The 15752-nt window shown below is 34.0% G+C and overlaps 1 protein-coding gene across 1 annotated transcript; it reads left to right on the top strand.

The window, feature by feature from the left end:
• Positions 1–509: 509 nt before the first annotated feature.
• On the top strand, positions 510–11904 carry LOC116418030. Its single transcript, XM_031933210.1, has 6 exons — positions 510–1679; positions 2183–3116; positions 3214–3348; positions 9268–10701; positions 11286–11651; positions 11726–11904. Exons 1-6 carry the CDS (start codon positions 510–512, stop codon positions 11902–11904), a joined length of 4218 nt encoding a protein of 1405 aa, XP_031789070.1.
• Positions 11905–15752: the final 3848 nt, after the last annotated feature.

A 15752-nucleotide genomic window follows, 5' to 3' on the forward strand; every position in this document is an offset into this window, starting at 1 on the left:
AGCCGACGCATCGAGGCGCCCATCTGTCTACACTTGTTTACCATAAAGGAGAGAAGCTGGGAGCCGACGGCCCATCAACAGCCTGACCGTACTGAACCACCGACGCAGGAACCAGGCGCCAAGGATCCACAGCTGCAACCTTCTGCTGGCGTGCATCTTCAGACAAACACACACAAACATACACACACATTGTAAAAGGTACTTTTCTCTCTTTTCTAATACGAGTGAAATACATTATAGTAGTTGCTTTAAAACTTAACCCCGTCTAAGTGATTTCGTTATCCAGCTCCCTTTCCCGGAAGGCAGTGACCGCGTCTGCGGTAGCCAAAAGGGATTTCCTTTATTACAATACAAATCAAATAATATTACGATAGGAACTCGGCACACGTAAGTATATTGGTGAGTTGCGCTCATTCGGACGTAACACATTAATATATTTTTATTTTTAAAATGGTGCATAGCGGCCGGGAAACGCGGAAACGAAATCACTTTTAGAATGAGTTCCTATCATGTCACGCGATCAATTTGTTAACACAAAACGTGGTACTAAATATACAATAGATTTTGATGATTCCCTATTAACACAACTTAAGGACAAAGAAAACGAACTAAAAAGCGCGATCCAGAATAATAGTCCCGAAGCAACGAAGCTTATACAAGAAGTAGATCGATTAACAAAAGAAGTGAAAAACTCGTGCGAAAAATTTAATATTGACGCTGATAAAAATCCCGATTTACCCCGAAATAAGTATGAGTTTTACCAATATCGTTTAAATAGCTCAAATCAGTTAGGAGATAGTGACGAAGAAGTCGTCATTTCTGAGGTAGAGAACGAGCAGGATAATACGGTCCAATTTAACTCAAAAATTTACCTAAAACCATCCGCACTGAAAAAACACGCAGAGTCTTCGTGCATCGGTACAAGCACTCCCATTTCTCGAGGACTAACACAAAATAATATAACATCTATTTTCGGATCCCTGGAAATACGCGATACCCCTATAAACGGAAACGTGATTGATACTATCAAACAACAATTATCCATCGAAATCAAGCCGGAAGTGTTAGAAGCCTTTTTCGCCGACGAAAATAACGCGGCGGAAATTAATAAAACTATAAATAGCCCCGGATTCGGATTTTTTCAAGCAATCAAGCTTGTGCGAGACCGCCTTAGTACCTACGCGACGGGAACATTTGTACCGCCTTTTGAAAAATTTAAAATCGAGACATCCCGGAGTCATCAAGACTCATCTAACGAAAGCGAACCCTTCTTGTCATTTGACCAAAGCCTCAACACACTAAAAATTCAATCAACCCATAATAAACCGAAAATAGAACAAAAATCGAGAATAATGGCCGAGACAATCCAGGTTCGTGGAATGTCCATATCTAACGTATTAGATTTAATTTCGCGATTCAACGGACAAAATGTGTCACTCTCACTTTTTCTCGACGGATGTAGGGAAGCAAAAGAATTGCTTCCTAGCACACTCGAAGGAGAGTTAGCCAAATTTATTCGGATGCGCCTATATGGGGACGCATTAAACAGTACCCGCGGACAAACGTTCACATCGGTAAATGATGTCATCGAGTTCTTCGAAAACATTTACGGTTCGGCAAAAACTTTTCATGAGTGGTCTGGCGACTTGGCTAAAATGAAGCAGAAAGGAAACGAATCGGTAATTGTATTTTTGAATAGAATTCGAGAAATTGAATAAGAGATCACAGCCGCAGCTCAGCGGGAAGGGCGACTAACAAACGTTTCAAAATGATCTCGAAAGAGATTGTATAAAATTTTTCAAAAGAGGATTACGGTGGGAGATCCGCGGACGCATAGGCAGCGCAATGGATTCTTCCCGAATCAAGCAAACAATAGTTACGGTAATAATAATAATTTTAATCAAAGAATTTCAGAAAATCGAAGATCGAATAATAATGAACATTCGAGACCTCCAAATAATTCGAATTATAATCGTAACCATAATACTCCCAACACCCCTAACGCATTTAGACCGACGTGTTATTATTGCGGGATACAAGGGCATACGCGTAATGCCTGTTTCAAGCTGCAGCGGGACATGCGCTCAGGAAACGTAGCGCAGGGAAACGCCGAGTCTCTTTCTCAGGAGGGCGCGCGGAAAGAGATGACATCTGGCACGCGCCCGACCGATTCCAACGAGAGGAATACTCCCACGTCCGCACAGAAACCATAAATTTGAGTCGCGCGAGCACGGTGCCGACTATAAAAGTTGACATTGGAGAGTTCAACAAACCATTAGAATTTATGCTCGACACCGGAGCTTCAGTTAGTTTAGTGCGTAAATCGGAGATATCGCCCTATACTAACATCAAAACTGATGAGATCATAAGATTAAAAGGCATAACAACGCAATCAATTTCAACGCTTGGCAAGGTGACAGTTGATTTTAATAACGTGTCAACAGATTTTCATTTAGTTGACGATGATTTTCCCATAGCGGAAGCTGGCATATTAGGCAATGATTTCTTTCGCAAAAATGAAGCGACGATTAATTATTTTGAAAATTATATTGAAGTTAATGGACAAATAATTCCTTTTGAAAAGTATCCTACAGAAATAGAACCTATGAACACAATTCCAGAAAAGGGAGTTACAAGTGAATCTAAAAATACACGAGTAGGAAGCGATCTGATTGAAGGAGGGGAAACAGACCGCGGTTATGACGATTCTTATGTTGATTATAAACAAAATATGTTTGATCAAGAAAATGGGGAAGTAGTTGAGAGGAGTAATGAATTAATTAAGGAAACTTGTGAATTTATTAATGAAAAAGATAATGAGAATTCTTATATACGAGACGAAGGTATTTATGTTAGTCAGAATCCGGAGAACGTTTGTAAATTAAATATTATATCTGACAGTAATTGGGTTATTCATGGTTTCCCCAATGAGGATAATGTATCTTGTTATGCCAACGCTTGTATACAGAGTTTGTTTCACTGTATATCTGTTAGGAGGATTCTATTGGAAGGCAAAGGTTTTGACCTTTTAAAACATTGTTTTAATCAATATATAGCAAAAACTCCTGTTAATATTAAAGCTTTAAGAGAATATGCAAACGAACAATATTCCGCTTGTGAGCAGCAAGATGCTGCTGAATTTCTTTTACATCTTTGTAATGCATCTATCTTTTTGCAGAGTGTTCTCAAACACGAAATTAATGTTGTAACAAGGTGATGAAAGGAATTCTATAACAACTTCAAATTACATTTTGTCACTTTTTCTACCTGACCCAACGGATATACAAACATTGCAAGAAGTTTTTGATCACAACATTGATAATTGGAAAAACGTCGAAGGGGAGTGCAGTAATCATTGTGCATGCAAAAGATTACAAAAAACTACTGTTCACAATACAATTATAATTTTACAACTACTATTGTTTTCCGTTGACCATCAGACGACATCAAAAATAAATAATTTCAGAATGAAAGATATACCGAAAACTATACTTACAATCAATAAAAAAAAATATAAAGTAATTAATTGCATTTTTCATCACGGTAAATCTATTGAAACAGGACATTACACTAATGTGGTACGTCAGAATGACCATTGGTTTGAAATAAACGATATGTATATTAAACAAAGACCATGGCCTCGTGGAGCAAAAGATGCCTACTTATTATTTTTAGAACAAATCACTGGTAATTAAAAAATAAAAGTTCGAAAATCTTTCTTAAAAAACCCTTTACGATGTAGATTGTTGGCAGGTATAATTTTTCCGTTTCAGCGTGGTTTCATACATAAGTACTATCGATTTCACCTTAAAGTCAATTTTTAACTAACGAATTATTGATTTTATAAATATCTAATTTTACTTTATTAGTTATTTATAATGTTTCATACTTTTCAAGAGTTGCGAAATCTTCCTAAAAAACTTTTTACAAGTTAAAAATGTAGGCAAGTATATTAATTGTCTCTATATACTCCCACAATTAATTTTCTAAAAAAAAATGTTTCATACTTTTCAAAAGTTGTGAAATCTTCCTAAAAAAACCTTTTACAAGGTAAAAATGCAGGCAAGTATACTAATTGTCTCTATATACTCCCACAGTTAATTTTCTAGAAAATTCAAGTCTACATTTTTTATGTACTGATTTATTTTTATTCCAATAATTATGGAATTTGACAATGAAATCTAATATAATAAATAAGCTCGTTTTAGTTTGCGATCTCAGGTAAAGAAATTAGTGAAATCTAATTTCTAATTTTACATTGTCAAGTATACTATTATTGTTTATGATGATGATAATATCAAATTTCAGTTAAAGAAAGTTGTGGAAATCTGTTGATACATTGTCAAGTATTTTGTTTTTGATTTTGCTTAGAAAAATGAATGCTAACTTCAACTGATAATTATACCTTCAAGGTCATTTCGATTTCATAGATTGTTATTTTTATAAATACTTGACGGACCCCTCGTCTTGCAGTTTATCGGTGAAACAATTGACATGCTAATTTTTACATGGTACTATAATTAACATTACAACCACTTGTGCTTTTCAAGTTTTATCTCAATGACAATACTATTTTTTTTTCAAGTCGTGAACTTACATCAAAATTACCGACGATTTTAATCACCAAAGTTAACCCTGCTCTCATAAAAATATTATTGAAAATTACAATTATTATATAATGGTTGAGAAATTTTTTAATTTATACTAAATTTATAATTGACAAAATCATAGGCGACGAGAATGGTAAATGATGACGAAAACTTTTTTAAAGGCTTAGTTATTTTGTTAAATAAAATTCAAGCTTGGAATTCTTGAATAAATTATAAGTCATACTTTTAATTATGCCACGAATAGACTGCTGTTTCTCAAGAAAGCTTGGCTTTAACATACAAACATACATCGTAAACTGCAAGACGAGGGGTCCGTCAAGTATTTATAAAAATAACAATCTATGAAATCGAAATGACCTTGAAGGTATAATTATCAATTGAAGTTAGCATTCATTTTTCTAAGCAAAATCAAAAACAAAATACTTGACAATGTATCAACAGATTTCACAACTTTCTTTAACTGAAATTTGATATTATCATCATCATAAACAATAATAGTATACTTGACAATGTAAAATTAGAAATTAGATTTCACTAATTTCTTTACCTGAGATCGCAAACTAAAACGAGCCTATTTATTATATTAGATTTCATTGTCAAATTCCATAATTATTGGAATAAAAATAAATCAGTACATAAAAAATATAGACTTGAATTTTCTAGAAAATTAACTAGTGTATAGAGTATATAGAGACAATTAGTATACTTGCCTGCATTTTTACCTTGTAAAAGGTTTTTTTAGGAAGATTTCGTATTACAACCACATTCTTATTAAGTATTATAGCCTATTGTAAATTTTTGATTTATTGTTAAATTTTGTTCTCATGACATTACTTTTTCAAATATATAAAAATTCCTTTTATCTTTATTTCAGATTCATTATTATAGTTGTGAAAATACCTTATATCAGATCTGATCTTGTATTAAAGGCTATTTTTCAAGATAGAGATTTATTACAAAAGTTTGTCTTATATCGTAAAGTTCTCACCTAATAGTATACAGAATAGCAAAGGAAAATCTTGTGTATCAGATTTGGGTATATATTTATGCATACAGTGGATGAAGATTAGTTTGGATAGAATTTCAAAGAAAAGATTTGTTGTGTGCAAAAAATAGAATTGTAACATAGTTAGCTGGGCAATTCTTTACAGATGTAGATGTTGGAAGTGATTGTGTAAAGCTGAAAAGTTTCAACATTTGGATTTCTGATCATAGAATTTATAAAAATAAAGTAGAAAAATACTCGAGTTGAATACTCAACTGAAAATTCAATTTGCATATATTTTGAAGTTAATAGATTTTTATTAGGATACGAAAATATACTTAGAAGTATATTTACTCATACTCATCGTCCACTGTATCTGCACCATCCTCTCTTTCTCCTTTTATATTCTCCTCCTCTTAGAACAGACAAAATATCTGATATAGATCAATTATTTATCGCTCTCACCTATCCTGAAGTTTGTTATAAACTAAGAATAAAGAAGTCTGACTTTATAAGTAATTTACTAAAGAGGTATAATCTCTATACGACCTCAAAAAAGCGCAAAATTGAATCCATAGTTATAAATGATGTAGATAAGACAAAAGCAAAGATGTACTTCTCCATCAATTTGTGATACGTTACTTTACTCAAACGCTTATAGACCACATCCAGCAATAGAACAAGAAAAACTAGCTAATAATTCTATAAGACAAGAAAAAACCTGTTTATTAAAGAGATTAATTAAGTGCTTTTATTCTATTTATCCGATGTAAATTCAAAAATAAATTCTGTCAAAATACATATTTTTTTGCATTAGAGGTTATTTTAGGTGTTCACTAAAAGCATGGTTTTTCCTTCTTTGAATATAAAACAGAATTTCTGATATTTTTTATTAAAATATATTATTATAAATTTTTCAGCTAATTCAACTTTCTTCTTTTTAATGAGCGATATTCCAAATCTTCATTAGAAATGTCAAATCCTCCTTTTTCTGGAGATTCAGGAGCTGATAAATCCAATTTTTTGACAGAAATTAGGACACGATTGGGTGTATTATAAACATTTAATTGTTGTGGTTGAACTGTTTTTGGATCAGAACTTCTATTAGCAATTGGTGTAAAGTCACATGCTGTAGTATATAGTTCTTCCTCCTCAATTAATAAATTAATTCTTTCTATCAACTCTTTTTTATGAAAGTACGAATATCTAGTCACAAACTTCTCATACCGTTTATCATAACATGGTCCATAGAGGATAGCACAAACTTCACTAATATTGTGTTTAATCACAGACCTAGAATAACAAAAAATGTATGAAGAAGAAGTTTTAACTTGATAATTGTAATTAAAGCTGGAATTAATGATTCCTGCCTAATTTACAAATATAGTTTAGTATTGTAACTTGTAGTTTAAGTTAATTAAGACCAAGAAATGATGAAATGGACAATACATATCAGTAGACAACAAAATGCTTACATAAAATCATCTGGTGTTGAACATAATTGGCTTATTGCATCTGCAAATTTATTAAATCTGTATTTATTAATTTTATTTATTGGAGCTTCCACTAGAGCCGGTTTGGTTATATGATATTCCTCTAGGTCTAGAACCAATCTTCGTACATTATTTTTAATCCAGTTGTAAAAGCCTTTTAGAATTTTGTCATCTACATTGTTATATAGTGAAAATATAACACATTTAAGTGAATTTATTGATATTTTTCCGTCATTTACAAGTTCCATCTTAAATTTTTTTAATTTACATAACAATTTTGTATACAGATAATCTGACTTTAATATTTTTTTTGGCAAACAAATTTTTCTAGGAGACATAATAAATTTTTTAATAAACTTGAAAATTTAGATGACAAAAATTTTACTTTTTCAAAACGATTTAAAGGTCAGTGTAAAAACTATTTTGATGCTACATAATATATAAATTTATAATATTTGAATAACGCGCTTTTTATTATGTTAGCAACCAAGACTACCAAGTGAGCTCCGTGAACTGTACGATTGACTTTCGCGAATCGATATAGAAAAAATTTCTAAAATTGCGGAATCATTTGCAAAGTTTGCAAATGCAAGTCCGAAAATTGTGGGAGCCTTAGTTTGTTTATAAAAAATAAAAAACCTTTCGAGTCCCGAGAATCCCTATATTCACGAATTATTCGTCAGGTGCTACATAGCTTGGGGATGAAACTAACATCAATCGTTTGCAAATTAATTGCGGATTATGCAAATAACCTTGTTTTTACATAATTCGGCTTATAAGTTAAGTTATAAATTAATTAAGTTAAGCGAGTTCAGCTGGTCTAGTCGCCAGTCGGCTGGATAAGGCGGATATACATGTACTCATGTTTTTGTGCAACCTGACCTCTTAGACTCACCTCCAAAGTGCTACATATATACTTGCAATGCCCCATACACGATTCGTGCCTCAAACACAAAAATATTATAACCAAAATCTAAAATCATTCGAATATGCCTACAGAAACATATGAATGCTTCGCTATCCCGCTACGACATATACATATAAGAACACAGAGTAGCCAGCAGTGGCAGGAGAGCAACAAAAACAAACATTACGAAGCTAGCCATCAACAGCGCTCACCAGCAACATACACACGCCCAAAGCATAAGAGCGAGCGGTGACGCGGCAGCGGCGAAGCGTGCGCAGATTTCTGCGTCAATTTTAATATAAGTGGGAATTTTGCAAAAGTGTGCAAAATTCCGGCGGCTTAATCCGCGCTCTCTTCATAACATATAAAAGGCCCTGCGCGGCCTAATACAGACACTAGCTCCACTGCAATTTACGCAGCCTAGTCTCTATTCAATAGCAATTAAGCATTGAATAGAAACATCGATACATATTTTGTAATACCAAAATTGAATATAAGATATCGCAATTTAAGCGTATCGTTCATAATTATTAAAATATGCAAAGAGATAACGCAATTTAGGCGTATCTGAACATAAAACATAAGATATCGCAATTTACGCGTATCGTTCAGAATAATTAATAAGTTACATATTAAATATAAAAGAAAGAAGCATAAATCAATTAGATAATATTTAATACTGCATAATAAAGCATATTAAATAATAATCAAACAGATAAATAAGAACCAAATGTATAGGTTCAATTGCAACGTAAAATTAACATTGCAATTTATGTTTTATAATTCACGTACTTCAATACATTCTGCTTATTAACTAGAAAAAAAATCAACAATTATTTTAATTATACATTCCTTTTACCTGGTATCCCGGACCTGAACAAATATCACTATCAAATTATTATAAAAGAAGATAAATAGAATTTATCTAGTATCTGTTGTTAAGATTACGACACAGATTAAGCAAATGCTCACCACTTTTCTATAATAAAATCACTCGCAGGACCAAGAAGAGTCGTGACCGTTTCATTGGCGATCCTGCCAGGATACCAGGTTCTTAATAAAAAAAAAAAAAAAAAAGGAAGGCAGTATATTTTACGATAATAAAAATAAATTTAATAGACTTAGCTATATAAACTAACACAAAAATGGCAGACGCGAGTAAGAACATATTTTCTAGTACGCTTCGAAAGAGCGCCAGGATTACTCGTAGTACAGCCGCGAAAGAGCTAAAATCACAACTAAACGAAACTTTCAATGCAATACTTACTACAGATGACGCAAATCAGTCAATAATCGACGATCCCTCATCGAACGCCATCTGGGCACGAAAATTACACGAAGTGTTAAATTATCTTTTAGAAAAAGCAGATGAGACGTCAGAAATCGTTAATGATCTAGATGAAAAGAATAAACAAATCAATGAACGTGTCGAAAAAATCGATTCCGAGTACTTAGCTTTAAACATAAACAGTGATACCATTAAAACCAGAATCGACGAGATAGACGCCAATACCATAAATAAATTAGATTATGATGATTTAGACAAATTTAATGAAAACATTGAAAGGTCCATCGATAGTAAAGTAGCTTTGAAATTTTCCGAACTCCGCCTCGAGTCCCAACCAGAAGTCAACCTTTCAGATAATGTAGAAACATTAATAGACATAAAAATAAGAAAACACGAAGAGGACGCGGAAGTCATATTAATGAATTTAAAACAAGATATAACCTCAAAATTAACTGCGTTGACAAACACAAGTCAGAATTTATTAAAAATAACCAGGTCAAATGAAAAACGAGTAAAATCACTCGAAGTCGAACATATAACATATAACAACACACTTACTAAATTCGATGAAGAGTTAAAAAATTTAAAAACTCACATCGAAAATTCTAATAAAACTTTCAAGGAAGAATTCCAAACTTTAACAGATAGACTTAATAAAATTCGATCATCGAATCACGAAATAATCATGGACGGAAATAACACAAGCTTAAGTATTTCGTCCAAATCACCCAAATTAAAACCACCAACATTTAGAGCCGATACCAAAGAAAAACCAATGAGATATCTACGCGATCTCAAGAGATACTTAGACGTGTTAAACGTGGACGGTTCCGAAATGAATATAATAATCAGCCAAACATTAGAAAACACGGCATCTTCGTGGTTCGACATTGCACAACACTCAATAAATAATATATCTGATTTTGAAAGAAAATTTAAAGCCCGATTTTGGAACGAAGATATTCAGGACGAGTGGTCAAGAAAAGTAGAATACAACAGATATAATCCTGATTCAAAATACTCACATCTCGAATATGCTACATATGTGTGGGGATTCGCACAAGATTTAGAACGAAATTTCTCGGAAGCCGAGCTTGTACGAAAAATATCTAACCATTTTGATTGGGATATTCGATTCACCGTAAAGTCACAGAACATCAATTCTCAAGATAAATTTTTCGAATTATTGGCCTTTAAAGATAACGGTAACAATCAAAGACAGTCTCTATTTAAGAAAAAATCAAATCCTGAAGACACAAACACAGAATTCCCTAGTAATCATCAATCGTATAAATCTGCAAATCAACAATCAAATTTTAAAAATAAAAAATTTCAAAGGAAGTTTCCTCAAACACAAACATTGAACGTAATCGAAGCAAACGCGGGTCAAACAACGAAAGTCCCTGCTAAAGAAACGGGTACAAAACCAAAAATAATAACTTCAAAACCCACTACAATTAACCTTCCACTAGAAGATTCTTTAAATGATTGCTTAAAAAACACTTGGGCTTTGCCAAAAAACCAATAAAAGTTGTTTCTTGTGCCTCGGAAAAGAATATAATTCAAAAGATACAAACACAAGAAACAACTAATAAACAAACTCCTATATGTACGATATTTAATAATCCACGAGAGGATCTACTATACGAATCCGATGAGGATACTAGAAATAATAAAACTTGTGCCTGTCCAGAAGTAAACATCAAGATTAATGCTATCCCTATAAGAGCCCTAGTTGATACTGGTAGTCAAGTAACTTGCATTTCAGAAGATTTCTATAACACTAACTTAGACAAATTTAAAAACGTTGCAACTTTGCCTATCGTTGGTACTATAATTAGAGGAGCAACAGGGCTAAAATCGACTCGTCTTAATAAACAATTGATGTGCCCTACACAAATCGGTACTATCACGAAAGACTTAATCTTCTTGATCATCCCAAAATTAATTCGGGATTGTATTCTTGGAATTGATTCAATTAAGGAACTCGGTTTTCTTATAGACACGAAATACGATGAAATCACGATTCGCATGAATAGTAAAATTGAAAAATTATCATATAAAAATGAGAATTTATTAGAATCGGAAATGGACCATCGCTACATTGAAATTATCGAGGAGGACCTGACCGATTGTGTTTATCCTCACTCACTAAACGGACCAGTGCTAAATAAAGCCCGATGTTCAAACTTTATAAATGAACTAACGTATCGACAAAATGATCGTAGTTCATTAGCCGATCCTTACGATCTCTCCGATAAGGAAATCGACGAAAAATTAAAATTCTGTGTAACGAAAAGCCCAGAGACGATCAATGAACTCAAAAATTTACTACAAAAATATCGTAAAGTGTTTTATGGAAAGCCAGGTAGATTAGCGTCCTTTGAATACAAAATTCGAGTAAAAATCCTGAACCTTTCTTTATTCCGCCGTATCCTGTAGCTACAAACATGAAGGGTAAGCTCAGAGAACAGATAGGAATCATGTTAGAATGGAAGGTCATACGGCGGTCAAGTAGTAATTATATAAGTCCGATCGTACCAGTATTTAAAAAAGATGGATCAATTCGTTTCTGTCTTGATGCACGTAAAGTAAACGACATGTTTGAGGATGACCTTTGAGGAACTCTTGCAACAGTGCTTCGGAGTCGAAGTTATGTCTAGTTTAGATTTAACATCCAGTTTCTGGCAAATACCTCTTAGTGAGGATAGCAAAAAATACACGGCATTCATGTTCGAAGGGAAACTATATGAATTCGAAGTTGTTCCTTTCGGTACTAAAATAAGCAGTGCAGCTTTATTACGTGGCCTCTTTCACGTTACTAAAAATCTTGGGGATTTTATATTGAACTTTGTAGACGACTTCTTATGCATCTCAAAAAGTGAAAAAGATCACTTGAGACACCTAGAGGCGCTGTTCCAAAGCTTAATAAAATGGAACTTCACCCTAAGCTTTAAAAAATCAGAATTCTTCAAGAAAGAAACTAAATTCTTAGGATTTATCCTCTCAACGACGGGCATAAAACCACAGGAGAATAAAATCGAAGCAATAAAAAATTATCCAATCCCAAGAAACTTGAAACAATTACAAGCCTTTCTGGGTACTATTAATTTTTACGCGAAATTTACAAAAAATCATGCTCAAGAATTATTGCCACTATTAGAGCTTTTAAGAAAGGAAAAACAAAAATCCTGGGGGTGGGGGGACAGACAACAACAAGCATTCAATAAAGTAAAGGAGCTTTTCGAAAAGGACGTTTGTCTTGCATACCCCGATCCATCAAAACCATACATCCTCCGCTGCGACGCGTCCGATTTCGCAATCGCAGGTGCACTCTCACAGATCGATAAAAACGGAGATGAACGCGTAATTATATATATATTAGTAGAACACTAAAAGCATCCGAATTGGCATATTTTACGACAGAAAAGGAATTACTCGCTGTCGTGTGGAGTTTACAGAAATTAAGTACTTACTTACGAACCGCGAAGATTTATATAAAGACTGACCACAAAGCCTTGACCTTCCTGTTTAAAAGCAAATTCGTGGGCAACAGAATCCGTCGGTGGATTCTGGGAACGCAAGATTATAATCTAATAATTGACCACGTACCGGGTAAAGATAACGTTGTCGCAGATATGCTAAGCCGACACCCGGATTTCAACCCGGAAGAGCAAAGAAAACCGGGAGAAATCATTATTGCTCTTTTGAAGGCACAAAAATTTTGTAAAGATTTAATGAACAAATTTAAAAATTTATCAAAGTTACAACACAATGATGAATATTTAAATAAATTAATTACTAGATATTTTGAAAACAAGAATCAAAATATAAACCATATTTACATAATTGAAAACGATATAATTTATAAAAAGAATCAATCAAATCAATATAAAATAATGGTTCCTAAAGAAATGATAGAACCTCTCATTCTTGAAACACACGAAGCTTATGGTCATGTAGGCGCGAAAAAAATAATTCGCGTGTTACAAGAAGATTTTTACATAAACAATTTAAGACATAAATCACAAAAACTTATTTCATTCTGCGATTCTTGCCAAAGGAACAAAGTTTCTACTAGACCATGCATTGCGCCAATGGAGCCTATAATTCCGGAAGCGCCACACGATTTACTATCAATCGACTTCTTTGGTCCGTTACCAACAGGACGCGGCGGCATGAAACACATCCTTGTAACAATAGACGCGTTTTCAAAATTTGTTGTACTATATCCAATTCGTAGGCAAACTTGCGCAACAGTGATAAGAAAAATATTTAACGAATATATTCTATTATATGGAAAACCGAAGCGCATTTCGTGTGATCACGGTCCACAATTCACAGCAAAGGCGTGGATAGAAAAATTACAGAAAGAAAACATTGATTTAATATTTTCATCGATTCGACATCCACAGAGTAACATAGTCGAACGGGTAAACAAAGAACTCGGGAGATTTTTTAGAACATTCACCAGCGAAAACCATACCGGTTGGGTCGGATATATTAACATTATCCAGACTATTATAAACGAGACTTATCACGATACTACAAACTTTACTCCACTCGAATTACATTTAGGTATAAAGCCAAAACGAGCGTGGAAAAATTGGATTCATATAATTGAATCAGAAAATGAACCGTCACACGAACAAAAAATTTTCTTAGCACGTGAACAAATTATTTCAAAAGCTAAAAAGCGAGCTGAAAAATATAATTTATTAAAAAAGCCATTTTTCGTTGAATTTCACGAAGGAGATGAAGTCCTCGTAAAATCCAACAACATATCAGATTTAGAAAATAAAAAAATCTCAAAATTCTTCTCCATTTATGAAGGTCCATATATCATTCAAAGAAAAATCGGAAAAACGTCGTATTTTTTAATTGATAAAGAAAATCAAAAAGAGAAAGGTCGTTTTCACATAAGTGATTTAAAAAATTATAAACGGAAATGTTCAGACAACATAATATAAATAACTATTGTAAGAGTGTATATGTATACGTAATGTTAAATGTAAAGAAAAAATGATTCATCTTACAAATTTACCCTACAAGTAAACACTTTTATTATAAAATTATCATAAAATTACATAAATAGCCTAAATACTTGTAGCGGAAATAAAATTTCGAATGTACAAAAACTATATATGAAGAATTGAAAAATTTAGTAGTCTAATTCGGAGCATACAAATACCATTTAAACATGGTCCACAAAGCCACTGCCTTCTCCTTCTATCAGAATATTACAATACCGTGCCAATACCCTCAAAACAAACCCCCACCATCAGTTTAAGGGACATAAGCTCTTCACACACGGCTTGAACCTATATAAGAGCAAATTAGAGCTGAATATCACCAGTATATTTCAAGAAGTCGCAAATATCAAGCGCTTTTAGAAATATTAAAAATCCATAGAGATGAGACGCACTTTTAAGCGCTCAGCAAACTTATCCGTGGTTTATCCACGAAAACTAACCTCTGGGCAGGACGTTTGGGTCCAGACTGTCCAACTTGGACAGGAGGTAATCCAGCCCGGAGCTCGCATAATAACGCCACGTACGGCCGAAGAACGCGCGCGATTGGCCTATACGTGGAAGTCGCGTGGTGTCCGAATGCCGTACGGTCGAGCGGTCCAATGCGACCTAGCACAAACCTCCACACCAGCAGAGGAGAGCCTTACACCTCCTCCTTCGCCATCAACAAGACCACGCACCATCATAACACTAGAGCAATATCGCCAAAGATCAAAGAGGGCCCGCAAAATCCAGCAAAAGTTACACACCCTGTTTGATACGCCAGCCATCAAAACCCTGGCAAGGAAAGAGGTCCTCGACACCATACCTAAAAACACAACACAAAAAGTGAACCCGTACGCCACTTACGGATACGGGAACAACATCTGGCAGCAACAGGTACGGCTGGATTTTGAAGAAGCATGGAAATCTAAAAAAAAAGGAGGAGGTGAGGCAGAAGAGGAATAAGGGTAACAAAACAAACGGAACCGGAAGGTAAAGAATGTTCCGAATTGACAAATTTTTTCTATATATACTCCCAGTTAATCCCATGAATCATTATTTCTGGAGGTGTAGTAAAAATTATTCAACAAGTTGAAAAATTTTTACTAGGGGACTATGCAATGCCCCATACACGATTCGTGCCTCAAACACAAAAATATTATAACCAAAATCTAAAATCATTCGAATATGCCCACAGAAACATATGAATGCTTCGCTATCCCGCTACGACATATACATATAAGAACACAGAGTAGCCAGCAGTGGCAGGAGAGCAACAAAAACAAACATTACGAAGCTAGCCATCAACAGCGCTCACCAACAACATACACACGCCCAAAGCATAAGAGCGAGTGGTGACGCGGCAGCGGCGAAGCGTGCGCAGATTTCTGCGTCAATTTTAATATAAGTGGAAATTTTGCAAAAGTGTGCAAAATTCCGGCGGCTTAATCCGCGCT

The sequence above is a fragment of the Nasonia vitripennis genome (genome assembly GCF_009193385.2).
Source record: "Nasonia vitripennis strain AsymCx chromosome PSR unlocalized genomic scaffold, Nvit_psr_1.1 chrPSR_random0039, whole genome shotgun sequence".
Classification (NCBI taxonomy): Eukaryota; Metazoa; Arthropoda; class Insecta; order Hymenoptera; family Pteromalidae; genus Nasonia; species Nasonia vitripennis.